Source organism: Myripristis murdjan, chromosome 21, assembly GCF_902150065.1.
Source record: "Myripristis murdjan chromosome 21, fMyrMur1.1, whole genome shotgun sequence".
Taxonomy (NCBI): Eukaryota; Metazoa; Chordata; class Actinopteri; order Holocentriformes; family Holocentridae; genus Myripristis; species Myripristis murdjan.
In genome coordinates this window covers 886,949-904,186 of record NC_044000.1, presented here as the reverse complement: position 1 = coordinate 904,186, position 17,238 = coordinate 886,949, and the positions used below count along the sequence as shown (strand labels likewise).

General features: G+C 40.4%; 1 protein-coding gene across 4 annotated transcripts in view; it reads right to left on the bottom strand.

Moving 5' to 3' along the window:
- The window catches only part of epc2 (enhancer of polycomb homolog 2 (Drosophila)), a 35,328-nt gene extending 21,957 nt beyond the window's left edge, over positions 1–13,371 (bottom strand). For all 4 annotated transcript variants that reach the window (XM_030081214.1, XM_030081215.1, XM_030081216.1 and 1 more), the window contains exons 1-2: positions 12,971–13,371; positions 10,512–10,671 (exon numbers count right to left, since the gene is read on the bottom strand). In XM_030081214.1, coding sequence (XP_029937074.1) covers positions 10,512–10,671; positions 12,971–13,123 — 313 coding nt within the window. In that variant the 5' untranslated portion in view covers positions 13,124–13,371. The remainder of the gene's footprint in view (positions 1–10,511; positions 10,672–12,970) is intronic.
- Positions 13,372–17,238: the final 3,867 nt, after the last annotated feature.

The window sequence follows — 17,238 nt, the reverse complement described above, 5'->3', positions numbered from 1 at the left end:
AGCTGTGACAGATGAATACTTTTTCAAAAACGCATGAAAATTACAGCAATTGATGAGATATGTTAATCAGGTCTGTTCTATGTACTCAGTGAGTATGTTTACATGCACACCATATTCCTGTATTATTCGGAATATCCGCAATATTCTGGTTGCGCATGAGTCATGTAAACACGCACCAAACCTGATTAAGGTCATATTCCAGTTGGAGAAAATTCCAAATAAGACCCCTGGCATATGCCTGTTCAAACCAGAATATTGTGCCATGTAAACACCTTAATTGGAAAATGCCCCGTACCGGAATAGTCAGTTACGTCTGTGCATGCTCGATTCACAATGAGTCCTGGGGTGTCTTTGTTGCTATGGTTACTGCAAGCGGGGAGAACGACATGGCGAACAGCATGGTGAAAAGCAGCAAGAGCCAGCATTTTTGGAGTGAGGAGGAGACTGCAGTCTGCCTTCAGCTAATCAAACACTTATATACACTATATTGCCAAAAGTATTCGCTCGGCTGCCTTCAGACACATATGAACATGAGTGACATCCCATTCTTAAACCATAGGATTTAATATGATGTGGGCCCATTCTTTGCAGCTATAACAGCTTCAACTCTTCTAGGAAGGCTTTCCACAAGGTTTAGGAGTGTGTTTATGGGAATTTTTGACCATTCTTCCAGAAGTGCATTTGTGAGGTCAAACACTGATGTTGGACAAGAAGGCCTGGCTCGCAGTCTCCGCTCTAATTCATCCCAAAGGTGTTCTCTCGGGTTGAGGTCAGGACTCTGTGCAGGCCAGTCAAGTTCTTCCACACCAAACTCGCTTATCCATGTCTTTATGGACCTTGCTTTGTGCACTGGTGCGCAGTCGTGTTGGAACAGGAAGGGGCCATCTCCAAACTGTTCCCACAAAGTTGGGAGCATGAAATTGTCCAAAATGTCTTTGTATGCTGAAGCATTAAGAGTTCCTTTCACTGGAACTAAGGGGCCAAGCCCAACTCCCGAAAAACAAGCCCACACCATAATCCCCCCTGCACCAAACTTTACACTTGACACAACGCAGTCAGACAAGTACCGTTCTCTTGGCAACCACCAAACCCAGACTCGTCCATCAGATTGCCAGACGGAGAAGCGTGACTCGTCACTGCAGAGAACACGTGTCCACTGCTCTAGAGTCCAGTGGCGGTGTGCTTTACACCACTGCATCCGATGCTTTGCATTGTGCTTGGTGATGTAAGGCTTGGATGCAGCTGCTCGGCCATGGAAACCCATTCCATGAAGCTCTCTACGCACTGCTCTTGAGCTAATCTGAAGATCACATGAAGTTTAAAGGTCTCAAGCTATTGACTCTGCAGAAAGTTGGCGTCCTCTGCGCACTATGCGTCTCAGCATCCGCTGACCCCGCTCTGTGATTTTATGTGGCCTACCACTCCGTGGCTGAGTTGCTGTCGTTCCCAATTGCTTCTACTTTGTTATAGTACCACTAACAGTTGATTGTGGAATATTTAGTAGCGAGGAAGTTTCACAACTGGACTTACTGCACAGGTGGCATCCTATTACATTACTATTACAGCACCATGCTGGAATTCACTGAGCTCCTGAGAGCGACCCATTCTTTCACAAATGTTTGTAGAAGTAGTCTGCATGCCTAGGTGCTTGATTTTATACACCTGTGGTCATGGAAGTGATTGGAACACCTGAATTCAATGATTTGGATAGATGAGCGAATACTTTTGGCAATATAGTGTATCAGGAGTACATCGATGGGAGAAAAAACAGAAATAGCGACAGAAGAAGAAGACTACTTCTCCTGTATTTCCGGCAGACCAGACGCCTATACGTGTACTGCTGCCCTCTGCGGCTGACTGTCGCATTACGTAAGAGAGTGGAATACGCCAAAACACGGGAACATGCCAAGTAACATGTAAATGGAATATTCCAGTTGCCGCAGCGCAGATACCTTAACCGGAATATTGACCCGAACCGGAATATGGTGTGCATGTAAACGTAGTCAGTGGTTATCAAAGTTTTAATCACATTGCATTTGCGTATTTCAGCAAAAGATCACTGATGCCATTGCCACCATTGATGAGGCTATGCTACAGCGAACATGGCAAGAAATTGAGTACCGTCTTGACGTGCTTTGTGCAACTAATGCTGCCCTTATAGAGGTGTATTGAATGAGGCAAAAAAAAAAAACAAACTTCAATATCTACTCCTCATTTTGTAATAATTTCCACAGATTTGTCTATTCATTTGCTTTTGCAATAAATTCGTTAAATTGCAAAGAGACTTCATAAACACCATGTATTTTTTGCATAGTTAGATTATCAACTACAGTACAACTTTCACAGGTGTTGCTATAGGGACTTCCTGGTTGTGAGCACCTCTGTTTCAAAGCTGTTCCATTTCTCTCTAATTAATGAATGACAAAGCCCTCTGATATCATGACAGCCCACTTGAGGATGAATCCGGCTCAATTTGGCCCTACTCTGGAGACCGCCAATCTCAAGCACGGTTCAACACAACCTGGCACACTTAAACTGGTAATGGAAATGCAACTCAGCATGCCACATGGCACTCAGCACAGCCAAGAGTGCCATGTGGCATGCTGCACAAGTGCAAAGGTAGAGAGTTTAGGTAAACTTTCGGACCTTGGGATGAATAATTAGTGATGGAAGCTGTACCCAACGTGTCCAGGAACACTGTGCAGTGTCATGCAAGGCTTGGTTTACTTGCTGTCAATATTATATATCAATAATCAACAACCACAGTGTTATCATTTTAAACCTGCACAATGATTCGAAGGGTTCATATCTGTCTAACTCATGTTGTGAATCACGGAAGAGCACTTGCTGTTTACTGAACAAAAAGGTCTGCACTAGGCCTATATCAGCGTCTGTAGCTTGCCAAATAAAACATGTGATCTCTGATTTGATGATGTGCACTATCCATGTTTTATCCATGTCTTATCACTTTAACCCATACTTGGGGACCATGTGGGTACCAACAAAATGATTTCCTCTGAGCTCTTCAATGTTATTAGGAAGAATAATGGGAATGGTAAAGGAGTGACCTATGTTCCTAAAAAAGTAATGACATTTGTGATAGAGGAAATATGGATACAAGTAGAGATGACACAACAATCATCCATTCTCACTGATTGTATGTACAGACTGCCATATTGAAAATAAGCCTATAGAGTTGTGAAGTGGGCAGAGCTTTTCCCAATTTGGAATTTTACTTCAACTATAATTACAATAAAACTTAACACAGTAGTGTGCTGGATAAATACTTGATAGTACAGGATTATGTAATGGCCATTGCTTCTAAATGTTTAACCTTCAGAGAAATTGTATTTTTTCTGCGAAGTCAAATGGCACAAAATACTGCAGTCTCTGTGAGCCATCATTTGACTCGGCAGAGGTTGCTTTCTTTCTTTTTTTAAATGGTGTAGGTTTGTCCTGCCATCTCGCTAAAGCAATCTTTTTCAAGATATTTTGCAATTTACCAGACACTACACAGTCTTCAACACTGCATTTTTGCCTAAGTTACAACAAAAGCCTGTATTTTGTTGTAACATAGGCCCTATGATCCTACACTACTACTATGATTGTTTTCACTACCTACAACCTACCTACTACCTACTTATTATCACTGTAATAGTAATATCAATATCATTACAATATTTTTGTGGTAATTCCTTGTGAATGTCTATTTACACTCTTTTGTGATTGGTGTTTGTACATATTTGCTACTTCTTTACAATACTCCTTGAGACCTGGAGATTTACTTATGCCACTTTTCCACCAAAAAGCACCTGGTGCTAGTTCGGTGCTGGTGCTAGAGCCAGTGCTTCACTGGTTCCAACAAAGAACAGGTTTGCTTTTCCATCAGCCAAGAGTCAAGCGGAGCCAAGTCAGAGCCATGTCATTACGTCAGCGTAAAACGTGATCACGTGGGTGTGCGAGACGCTCGCTCGGAATCACAATAACAAACATAGACGAGCCATCGGAGCGATGCAAATACTGCTCGTATGTTTACAAGCCTACAATGTGGCCCAGAGGCGAAAAACGCAATTATTGCTAACCGTTGTTTTCATGGTCGGAACGAACAACGACTACGTTATATACGCTATACGTTTATAGTATTCACCGTTCCCGTTTGGGTCTGTAACCCCGCCCAACAATGATGTGGTGGGTCGCGTCATCGGCTCTTTCTCTGGCCCCTGTTTAGCCCTTGTTCAGAGTTGGTGCTTGCCTGGAACCGATTTGGAACCAGTTTGGCCCGTGCTTGGGCGATGGAAAAACAAAAAAAACAGTGCTAAGTCAGGCACTTGCTCCGAACCAGCCCTGGAACCGCTTTGGTGGAAAAGGGGTATTATTTATTATATTAGTGCTTTGTGCAGTAGTCCTTTTGAAATGAGTCCACTATCTTTTTCATACTGTTTATTTATCTACCAATTCTTCTTGTTATTTGTAAACAGTCTAGTTGAAATATTTATCTATGTATTTATTTAGTTGTGGTAGCCTAATCATTCTTTGAGCTGTATCAGCTTAATAACTCCCTCCCCCCAAAAATGAGTGTTCCATCGGAAATTTCAGCCTTATACACAGAATGCTGAAGGGTGGACTGATTTTTTGGGAGCCAATGAACTGAAGGAACAACAGAGCGAGATGGCAGGACTAACCTACACCATTAAAAAAGAAAGGAACCTCTGCTGAGTCCAATGATGCCAATTAAGTTACAAAAGGGGGTGTGGCCAAAGTACAGTAGTTTGGGTTCTTCCTCTAGATCACAAAGTAACTAACCAAGATGAAGCTGTTTGCCAACTGTCTTACTCTACAACAACAACAAATCTACAGACTCATTAATGTTAGCTTGCCACGCAAATGAGACTGTGGTGGGACAACAGACAAGTGGAGCAATGTCAAGTCCACACTGTCATCTGACTGCCTACTATTCATCAGAACTGGCACACTCAGCTTCAACAGGCCTCTTGCCAAAATCTTGTAAAAAAAAAAAAAAAAAATTAAAGCTGCAAGCAGCGTTGGACGGACCCTCGCACCCGTGCCGCCTCGTGCCCACTTGTGCCCGGTGGCTGTGGCATTAAGCACACACACACAGAGTTGTTACTGCTCCTTCCCAGTGAGTGTGTATTGGGAGAAGGCTGCAGGCAGCTACTGTGAGTCAGAGGAGTGGAGGAGGGGAGGGAGAACAGTGCAGAGCAGAGAAACCGGAGTCCCACCTGTTAAACAACTCTTCACAGTGGACACACACTTTTTCCAATCCACACCATGATACATAATTTTGTAGGAATTGTGGTCCTCTTTCCATCGGCATCGGTTTGAAAGCTGAAAGCTGACTAAAGTAAAAGTCAGCCCCTAATTAGCCCCTAGCATTCTGTGCTATTCCCACCAGGGTCCATGGGAAAAAGTGGAGGCGCTGGTTGTGGACACTCTGACTTTGAGGCCTTCTGAAATCCAAACGGTTCGAAATTATACTGAACCTTGAAGAACTTTTGTTAAGCACTATGTCCTCTGTCATATATTAGCTGTTCAAGCCAATAAAATTAACACCCTGGGCGGAGATACATTTCATGCAAAGTGCAAATTTGGGCGAAAACGTGACTTTCAAATGCAAATTGCGGACTTCCTGTTGGTTTTAGGTGGGGGGCACGAGCACGAAAAATGTCGGGCTTGATGAGATCTACGTTTCGGCGCTGGTTTGGTCTTTCTATCACATTCCTGTGGGCCGCAGCGGCTGCCTTTGCGTCCCTAGGTGGCGCTACCGAGCCCATTTTTGCACTTAGGGGGTCCGATTTTTGATTTTATCAAATTTTTCGCCAGACCTGATGTGCGTGCCGAATTTGGTGAGTTTTTGAGCATGTTTAGGGGGTCAAATTAAGCGTTAAAGCGACGTAATAATAAGAAGGAGAAGAAAAAGAAACGGTACAAAAACAATAGGGCTTCGCACTGGGACAGTGCTCGGGCCCTAAAAAAAGACATCACCTATAAGATGCCAAGATATGCATGAATATATAGGCAAGGATCTCCCATGAGGCACGTGTACCTGTCACCACCAACAACGCTCAACTATGTGAACCCCATATGTAATTTAGGACTTGTGAATGTACCCACACAAAGATTAATAAATGAGTGTTAAACTGCATGCGCAACACAATGTGGTACTGAATGGGCGGCGCATTTAAATACTTTTGAACATGGTGCATGTCACTTCAAATTTGTTTGAACCTGAGTTTTAGAGAAAGTGACCGCCCTAATGCTGTCCCTTGGTAACTGGCATACCTTAAGGATAATTTTGAGTACACTACACAGTGTTTCACTCAACTTTTAATTCTCAAGGTTATGGATTATCATGCACCAATGAAGAGTACAACAGTTAAGGCATAAAGTTCCAGCCCTCTGGAATGTTTGTTGTTTTTTTTTTATTGAAAGGAATAAAGCAGAGGCTATAGCCACAACTACATTGAAATCTGATGCACAAAATTACAGAAGAATGTAATTACGCACTTAAGTTATTATGACAGGAAGACAGCTACTTTCTATTTATTTTTATAATGAATCCATTATTTTAGGGCCATTTGAAATACAATGAGAGGGCTACTTGACATTTCAGCCATTCTATGCTCCAAGACTAATGCAAACACAAGTCGTGACACACTGATACAAAATGTTTAGGGTCTTTTTAGCCCTTGTTCTCCAGTGCTTTTTGTTCAACAATGCCCACAGGGACTTACCCTTGCAAGAATTACATTTGCTTTATAGTTTTTTTATTATTTTATTTTACTTAATCTTGAACATCAATCAACTTAACTTGACCTATGGTTCGGTAACACTTAATGAGAAGACACAACCAGAACTGAAACAATGAAACATTGTTTTGGGGCTTCTTGTGCAGTAAATGTCTAATATAATATGTTTACACAAATAAAGAGATTCACAAGACTTCACTGCGGATACCTGACAGAAAATGACACTGAATCCACATTTTTGCAAAGATCTGGGCTTTTAAAGGCTGTGGTCTTAAACTTTTGATCAGCTGATGAACAGCCTATTTCAGTTTAATGGTGGTTGGCAATAAATTGCTTACTCAAATTTTTTTTTTTGTCTCACTTCTTAAGATCCAACAGTGCAAAATGTAAATTCTTGCAATTTTTCAACTGGTCTTAAAATTTTGATCAGGAGTATATACAAACCTCCTCAATTGCAGCCATTTGATGAGACATGAAAACTGACATCATGTTGCCTTCATCAACCGGCACAAAAAAGTCTCACCAACAGCTGCAGTCTTGCATCGCCCGACATACAGGTACAGTTCTGGAGAGGTGCAGGAGGCACACACCCGTGCAGTGAATGGTGGTGTTTTGACAGAAAAGCCTAAGTAATTGACTGAAAAAGTGTCACTCAATATAACACATGCATGGCACTATTGTTGCCTGGGTCAAAATTGTGCCAGCACTGGGAAGCACATATACAGTTCGCCAATAGACTGATTCTATCATTACACTTCTATTTTACATACTTTATATTTTGTTTACTGTTGTACTGAAAATTTGCACATAGGTTCCAAATAAAACGAGACAAACAAGTACCTTTTATTTTTCAAGTATATAATTCAAAATGTAATAAGAAATAGGCCTCTCCATGTGGTCAGTTTACATAAACTATTTATTCTTGCAATTTACTGAAAATGTGCTATATAGTGATATATATTGTTATCAGGATATGAAATTACCCATATCGGGATATGAGGTTCAGGTCATATCGCACAGCCCTACTTCACCATATTCTAGACAAATGGCCAAATGCATGTGTGGGGTCCATCAAGAGAACACTTCAGGCCTGAACGCCGGAACAATATGGTTGATGAGGATGAAAATTATATAAATCACAGGTGTAACACAGCTCAGCTGATCCATTTGGATCACCCTTCATGGCTCAGCACGCATGTGAACTAAGGATGCATGATAACAATGGCATGCCATCAGCATCAACCAATAAAGGCTTTAAAATGAATATCAGCATATCGCATATCTGCAAAAAATCCAATATCATGCAATAAAAATGAATATGGCAGGGTTTCCACTACTTGTAATTGATCGTGGCGCACCACCACAGCAAAATAAAACCCGCCACGCCTTCGAAATGATGATTTCTTTCCACAGATGTTAAAACAATTTTAAGTATATTGTACGAATGGATATATAGATAGATAGATAGATAGATAGATAGATAGATAGATATACACATAGCCTATATTTGCGCACATATGCTTACTATAATCAGAGTTTGAAATTATCATTTAAATATCATGAAATGTTACACTACGCTGCAATTAACTTAATTTTGAAAAATGAACACCGGAGTCATCACCCGCTTGTTTGATTCTACTGCTGCGCTCGCAGAGGGAGAGAAAAGGGCGAGAGAAAGGTACTTAAGCAAGATTAAGTTTAATCCATTTTTTGTTCAAGCCTGTGGAAATTACCCTAATGTTATCGTTAATGTTAACATTGCATTGTTACCGACAGTAACGTTTAACGTTAAGGATGCACAGTTTGGCCTTAACGTGTTACGTTTCACATATGTTTTGAAAAAGGGAACGACATAGCTTAATGTCAGGTAATTTTCTGCAATGACTCATTCAGGTTCCCGAGGAAGAGAGCCAGGTAATGTTAGATAAAGGAGTCTCAATGTTCGTGATTTATCATGACGTTAAGCCCTCAAGTTCTGAACAATAGAAATGATACTGATGTGTACCGTGGCAAGTGTAATATATAAATGTTCCTAACGTTACCTGCATGATATTGGTGATGTGAGAGAATCTACAGGGCTGATAGTGGAAAAAAATCCTGAGCCTGAACTTTTTTCTGTTCCAGGGGTGTGGGGGGGTATGTATGTGGCAAATGTCATCATATAGCATATATACGTTATTTGAAAATAACCCCATTAACTATCCTGCAACTATCTATTGCCACATTGCTCCCATTCTCCTCTATCCAAGCCCAGCGCCATCAACATCTTTGCTTTTTTCACTTTTGTTATGTTGCAGCCTGATGCTTCAGTGTTTTTAACTTCATTTTTTCTCTCAGTAATCTACACTCAGAACCCCATAATGACAAACTGAAAACAGAATTTTTGAAATTTTTGCAAATTTATTAAAAAAGGAAAAACTGAAATATCACATTGACATAAGTATTCAGCTCGGGTGCCTCCCATTTCTCTTGATCATTGTTAATATGTTTCTACACCTTGATTAGAGTCCACCTGTGTTAAATTAAATTGATTGGACATAATTTGGAAAGGCACACGCCTCTCTATAGAACGCCTCACAGCTGATAATGTATATCAGAGCAAAAACCAAGCCATGAGGTCAAAGGAACTGCCTGCAGAGCTCAGAGACAGGATTATTGCAAGGCACAGATCTGGAGAAGGCTACGAAAATTTTCTGCTGCACTGAAGGTTCCCAAGAGCACAGTGGCCTCCATAATTCTCAAATGGAAGAAGTTTGGCACAACCAGGACTCTTCAAAAGGCTAGTTGCCTGGCCAAACTGAGCAATCGTGGAAGAAGGGCCTAAGTAAGAAAGGTTACCAAGAATCTGAGAGTCAGTCTGACTGAGCTCCAGAGATCCTGTGTGGAGATGCACCTATAGAATTGGTCAGAATCACTCCCGCACTTTACATGAAGTTCTGTGGGACAGCCATCCGTGTAAACTGTGAAAATGAAAGCTGAACTTCAAATTCTTTGCTCCATACTGGCAAGTACAACAGTGTTTGTAAACAAGAAGTAAACTATTTTTAATTTACTGTAGATTTTTATAACTACCAAACATTCAAGTAGAGCTTTGATTACATTTCCTGGGTAAACAAGTAAACAATTGGTTTCCACTGGACACAGTGCTACTGCTGTTAATTTAAGTAAGGACAATTTATACATACACCCTGCACATTACATTCAGCCTGTGGGAAACACTCAGCATGATGTGGGAAAAAGATAGACCATAGGCATAAGCTCCTTGTTTTAAGTGTTTAACAGAAGAGTTTCTAAGTTTCTTGTCAGAACTGTTTTACAAATATGTTCCTTGTTTGAAATGTTTTTTTGGGACTGATCTGAAAAATGACCCAATCCAAGACCCAAGACTGTGATAAAATCCGAACTGTGAATTTTGCGATCCGTTGCGCCCTTAACGTAAATCATATGATATGGCCTTTCACTAGATCTCCGTTCGACTTAACACCTATGAGAAATGTTGAACTGACATGTTAGACAACACTCTCCACCACCATCATGAAAACACCAAATGGGGAATCTTTTGGAAGACTGATGTTTCATTTCTCCAGTAGAGTTCCAGATACTTTGAGAATCTCTGGCAAGGATCATTGAACATATTCTGAGAGTTGGCCCAGCAGTGGCCCAAAACCCTACTAAGACACTGTTTTTCATTGTCACCCATCTTTATACACACATACACATACAAACACACACACTACTACTCACGTTGTATGTGGATGAGCTGTTTGGGAACCTTGAGTTCTCCCTTGTACAGACGGTCATAGTAAGTGATGTTGCTCTCAGCCTCAGGCACGGGGATGACCATGTTCTCTTTCTTCTCCCTAAACACCTGCTGGGCTGAGATGGCCCTCTGAAGATGGTGCTCCTGAAGAGGGCAGTCAACATGGTGTTACTCCCCTGACAAGTGCACATTTTGGGCACCACATCATGTTCTTACATACTCAAACCCACACCCTGCATCCCAGCAGCATAACTCATTCTAGTAGGGTTCAGTGCTTGTTTTACAAGTCCTTCATTGAAAGTCTTCTGACCTTTTCCTTTATATGTTGGCATAATGGCTTGTGTGTTAAAGATAAAAATCGTCTGAGCAATATTGTGAAGGTGTGCTCAAAGATAATCAGGGTGCAGCTGGAGGACTTGTGTTCCCTTTGGGACAAGCGGGTGGTCAAGAAGGCAAAGGCAATTATGGAAGAGCATGACCATATTTTGTCTGCTGACTTCCAGCTTATGCCCTCAGGGCATCGTCTCAAAGCCCCACCTAGGAGAACAAATCATCTCTCAAGATCTTTTATCCCATCTGCTACAAGACTCTTAAACCTGGACACAAGCCTGTGGGAATGACTTTTCGTACAAACTTACCACTAACATTGATTGTGCCTATTTATTTATTGTTGATCTATTATTGTTCGATCTTATCGGTCTGCTGATTTTTATGGCTCACCATACTCATTTCTTTCCCCCTATTGTCAGAGGCCACTGTGTAGTCTCGTATGCTTTAACTGAGTGTATTGCTGTGTGCAGGCACCCACGCGTATATATGTATGTGTGTTTATGTATGTGTGGTCTTGGCAGATTGCTGAACTGAATTGCCCTTTGGGGATTAATAAAGTCATCTAATCTAATCTAATCATTCTGTAGTTCAACCAAACATCACATACTCTTCACTCATCTCCACAGCACAATGAATAGAAATTCAACAACACTCTGTTTTTTTACTAAATGGAAGTGCTGATGGCATTGGCATGTGACCTATATCTGGATATCTGCTACTGCAAACTTATACTGTGAAAAACAGCTAGTAAACACAAAATATGAACCTCTACAGATATTTCAGTTTATGTGAACACACTACATACTCAAGACTTGGTTAGAATGAGTATGTAGTATACTTTAGGGAAACAGCTTTAGTCTCACATTTGAAACCTTGGCACTGGGCTTTAACAATATATCATTATCATATTGTTATCTAGATATGAACATGTGTGATGTTAGCATCTCAAAAGGCAACAATATGGACAGTATCAAATCCAGGGTTTGGGTTAGATGATTGGTCTGTTCTGATCAAAAAAATATTTTGTTAAGTAACTGCATTTACTATGCTGGGTGGTATTATCACACTGTTCTTTTGGAGGAATGCTCAGTTTTCACTGTTGTTACACTTAAAATATTCTTGAAGCATTGCAGCGAAATGTTTGAATTTTAGTTATTTAAATGCAGACAAAGAGAGTGATTAGTCTGTTCTGATCAATAAAATATTTTGTGAAAGAATTGAATTTTCTAAAAAAAAAAAAAAAAAAAAAAGAAAGAAAGAAAGAAAAGAAAGAAAAAGCTTAATTTTCACTGTTGCTACACTTAAAATTTCAAGTAAGTGTAAACCTATAGTCATCTTGTATTGCTACTGAGATATTTGGCATTAATGTCAAGGTATGAAATTTTTCTCATATCATGCAGCTCTACTTGGAACCTTATTCACTTCTGTTGATACAGGCTACTACATTTCAAGCAGTGTCTTGTTTGGTTTCAGCTGGGTGAAAAAACGTTTTGTTTGGGTTTTTTTTTTTTATGCATAGCCAAGAAGTTACAATTAAGTTCACTGACTGTAACCTTACTAATGCAAAGTTCAAGTACACAGGTATAACAAGGAGGGTGGGACGCAACTTGCACAAGGACCCAAACTAGCCCATGTCACTGTGGTCAGTGGATGCAAAATTACAAATTAATTAGTGTTCATTTGACCAACGTAGTTTTAAGAGTGGGAAGGAAATTATGGACATATGCTGGCACACCGCCACGGTGCACTGAAGACACACAGATTTCTCAGAAGAGGTCCTAGCTCCTCTCCTGGCCTCGGCCGGCAACGAGTCCCACAGCTGAGGCAGCAGAGCTGAGCACGCCTGCTGCATCCGTCTGCGTCGCCAGTCGCCAAGAGAACTACGTACAAATACTGACGTCACAGCAACAAAGTGCGCCCAAACTTCAATGGCGGTACGAAAGAAACGTAGAACGTACTTAGTATGTACGCTGATGGCATAAATTTAGGGGCCGGGTCTTTCAGCACTCAACGTGCGCACAAGGCCTTGCGTACATAAATCGTGAATACCACTGTCACACATAGCACACGGATGATCCCAAAAGATTATCTTTAATTTTAAATAGAACCATACCAGCTCCTCTTCTTTCTCCATCCCCGTTGGCATCTGCGGCACGGCCCGGTTGATGGACACGCAGTCCTTCAAGTCTGGGAGGTCTCTGCTGCGATATATCGGAAGAGGTTTGGCGGCGTCTAGCGCTCGCGCCCGGAACGATAATTTACTCATTGTTTGCGGCTACCGTAATCACAGAAAATACGAAGGAAACATTAATCCCGCCAAAAAACGATCAAAATATCGATGCAAATCCACCAGGCAGACGACAATTTCCATTAAAGTAGAAATCACAGGCTTCAGCTTGTCTGGAAACCCGTGCAAATATCCATTTCTGAGTGAGTTTAACTTGACGTAACAGCTATTTTTCTCGGCTGCTCCGCTCTCTGCGCCATGGAAAACATGGCGGACATGTCCACATAGCGGCGTAGCAATCCCATCAGCCAGTGCGACACGTCTGAAAAGTACAGAGCGCGGCGGTGCGTGCGCAGCTCAAACGACATGTGTGAAGAGAGGAGAGAGCCCCCTAGTGGCAGTCTGACGTTGTTCCGAAGATCATGTAGAGCAGGAATCTCCAAGCTTCTTTCATCCAAGAGCTACTTTGACAAAATGCTACTCATGTCTTACATAACTTACACTAATTCAGGTATTGCATCAAACCACTCAAAAATCAACTTTAACCCCAATATCAGATAAATTAAGCATTTTTTTTGCATGTATCACATGTTATCTAAAACCTGCATTTTGCATAAAAAAAGGCATGTGATATGTATTTTCTGAATCCAAGCTGAAATTTCAATGTATCAAATTTGCATGACATAACATATCAAAACGCAGGCCTGAAATTCACACAAATTTCATAGAACACTTAACAAAGCCTACTTATTAGTGTATGACAAATCATCTCCCTTCACATAAGCTCATCATCATTTTAAAGTTCACATGTGCATTCACTCATTCTCACAGTTAGTAGATGAATGTCTCTGCATTAAGTCCACAAGAGAAGCATGTGTTGAAGTGCTTTTTCCAAATATCTTCAGTTATTTAAATGTTCATCTATCAGCTGTGTTGTGAATTTAGATTTGATGGCATCTATGTCAGAAAAAGCTGCTTCACAAAGGACTGTAGAGCCAAATACAGCAGATAGTTTAAGGGCTGCTTGGTGGATGTTCGCATCGATGGGTGGGCCATCTGGTGCATTATATTGGACTGAAATAAGAAGGGGTCCCAAAGTGCACTGACACTGACTAACTGATACACTCAGTGTGCACTTCATCAGGTCCACCTGTACAATTTGATGCAGTCCAATGCAACAGCTCTGCCATAAATTCTACTTTTTCACAAAGTTTATGAGGTTCAGTTTTTGTTGACATTGTGGAGAATGTGTAAATTCTTTTTTGTTTTATTGAGGTTGTAGTTTGCAGAGGTCTTGTACTGGACTACATTACATAGGGAGGTGTTCTTTTTGTCCTCTCTATTTACATACATGAGGGGGACAGAATATTAGAAACACCTCTCAAGAAAATGCAGTCCATTACAACAGATTCAGATTCACTTTTATTGCATCTTAATCATATTACATATGAGAAAGAGCAAAAATCTTAGGTCTTGCCTCCCATCGACACCAGCAGCAATAGTAAACAAATAGTAAACAGCAGCACTAACTATAACCTCAGTGCCAAACATCTAATTGAATGAACAGCTATTACTGTGACAAAAAGAAAACCTGAGCAGTTATCATAAAAGTGAACTTTCTGGCAGAACACTATGGACTGTATTAGATTGTGCAGGTGTAACTAATAAAGCGGTCACTGAGTGTATATATATCTTTTGTACATAAAACGTTTTGAAGAGCTACTTAGAAACAGGCAGAGAGCTATTGGTAGCTGGCGAGCTACTTATTAGAGAGCCCTGTTGTAGAGGATACACACTGAAGTGCAGCATTTACATTCCTCTTGTCTTCATATCAAAGGTGTTTCACTTAACTCTCTGCTTTCCAGAATGAACATGGTCTAATAAAAAGAGTTTGCAACTTCATATAACTAGTCCTAAAACTTCCTGCAATTAAGCTGCTTTAATATAAACATCACACAAAAAGTAAGGAAATCTGTGTTTGGTAGATTATTTCTTTGTTGTAACAATGCTTCTTGGCAATAAATCTTATACCGCTGGAAAGCCTGTTTATTTCCCTTTTAAATCACTGATTCTTGAGAATTTGGATAAATCACGTCCCACTAAGAAAAATGCTATTTCTGCTGGAAATTTACAACATTTTAATGAATAAAAAGAATCAAGGGCATAATCAGGGGGTCCTTTGCACATTTGTAAGGTTCTTTTATAGGTTTATTTTTAATTTGTATTAATTTAATGATTATATGTTGGCCCATGGCCTACAAAACCAGTTGTCCTCGGATAGGAGATAATCATTTCAACTTGATTAAAACAACAAAAATTAATAATTTCATTGAATAATATCTTTACCACATGAAAGAGTACATCATAATATGTATTAAAAACTACAAACCATGGGTTTTGAACAATATTTACTATTATTTTGTGGTTGCTCAAAATGTGTCCCAGATATTCATCACCACCATCAGATATTTATTTAAAAAATAATAATAAAAAAACTACAAGGTCAATTACATTCCTGAGGAGCCCTTTTCAAACCTTCAGCTCTACTGCATGCTTCAAGACCGCTCAGGCTCCTGGAAGTTTTCTATTTTCTCTTAAATCTCTTCATATTTTGGGACACTGCTACTGTCACAACCATAAATTGTCAACACCGTCACTTCTGTATAAAAAATATTAAATTAGATTATGGAATAAATGTATACTTTTTAAGAAGAGGTCTGATGCAGGTAGCAACAGGGGGGAAACAAGCTGGCTAATGTGAACAACTCATGCTTATCATGTGAAAGAGCAGGTTTTTGTCACCACCGTCAGACGTCACCACCGTCAGGTTTTCTGTGTGACGGTGATGACTGAAGTCTGAAAAATGCTTATAACAGTGCTCAGGATTGTTATTTTTTGTACCAAATAGTTAAATAAAGTTGTTAAGCAAGAAGCCATTGACTTGAGTGGTATAAATTTTGGAATTGTATGTTGTAATGAGGCCACTGTCACCACCGTCAGATTAGTGTCACCACCGTCAGAGACAGTTATATTTGTTTTAAATGAATATGCTTACAATATGTTTCTTGGTGCTGTTGAGTTATTAAAGTATTAGTCTCTTGAATACAAAAATATGTTTTTCAAATTAAAAAAAAAAAAAAACATTACGGTGACGGTGTTGACAAAAACAAAGTAGCCTAATAACTGGAAAAACCTATTTTATGAAAAAAATGCAAAATGAGGAGGTTGCACCGGTACATTGCTGAACAGCCAAGACCTTGGCCTATAATGATATACCTTCAGATTTTGTAATTTAACACACTTTTTTTTTTCAAAAATTAAAACCTGTTTTATCCAAATTCCCAAGAATCAGTGAAATGATGCCACATTTGTAAGGAACATGCATTTGTGGGATGAGCAGCAGCGCCCATGAAAAATTTGCCAAATCTCTGCCAGGGCCTAACGGCTTATTTTGCTGTTGCTATTGACTTTTGTTTTGAGCTTCTGGTACCCCAGCCAACGTGGTTGTGTCCTCTATCCTCCATGATGACAACACTCGCCCCAACAGAGCAGGGTTTATCAGAAACTACCTCCAGAATTTGGGAGTGGAGAGGATGGAATGGCCTGCCAGCAGTCCTGACCTCAACCCCATTAAACACTTGTGGGATCAGCTTGGCCGTGCTGTTTATGCCAGAGGGACCAACACAATCACATTGGCTGACTTGCGACAAATGCTGGTTGAAGAATGGGATGCCATCCCACAGCAGTGTGTGAGCAGGCTGGTGACCAGCATGAGGAGGAGGTGCCAGGCTGTTGTGGCTGTCTATGGTTCTTCCACACGCTACTGAGGCTCCTGTTTGTTACATGAATACATTGTTAAATTGCCAATATGTCTTGTTTCTTCAAACTTCAATCATCCAATCCACCAAACATCAAAAAAGAGTCGGCAGAATAAGTTGTTAGGCATTGGCAGAGAAGATTTGGCAAATTTTTCATGGGCACAACCCACATACTCAGCTCTGCTGCTCGTCCCACAAATGCATGTTTCTTACAAATGTGGCACCATTTAAAAGGGAAATAAACAGGCTTTCCAACAGCATAAGATTTATTGCCAAGAAGCATTGCTACAACAAAGAAATAATCTACCAAACACAAATTTCCTTACTTTTTGTGCG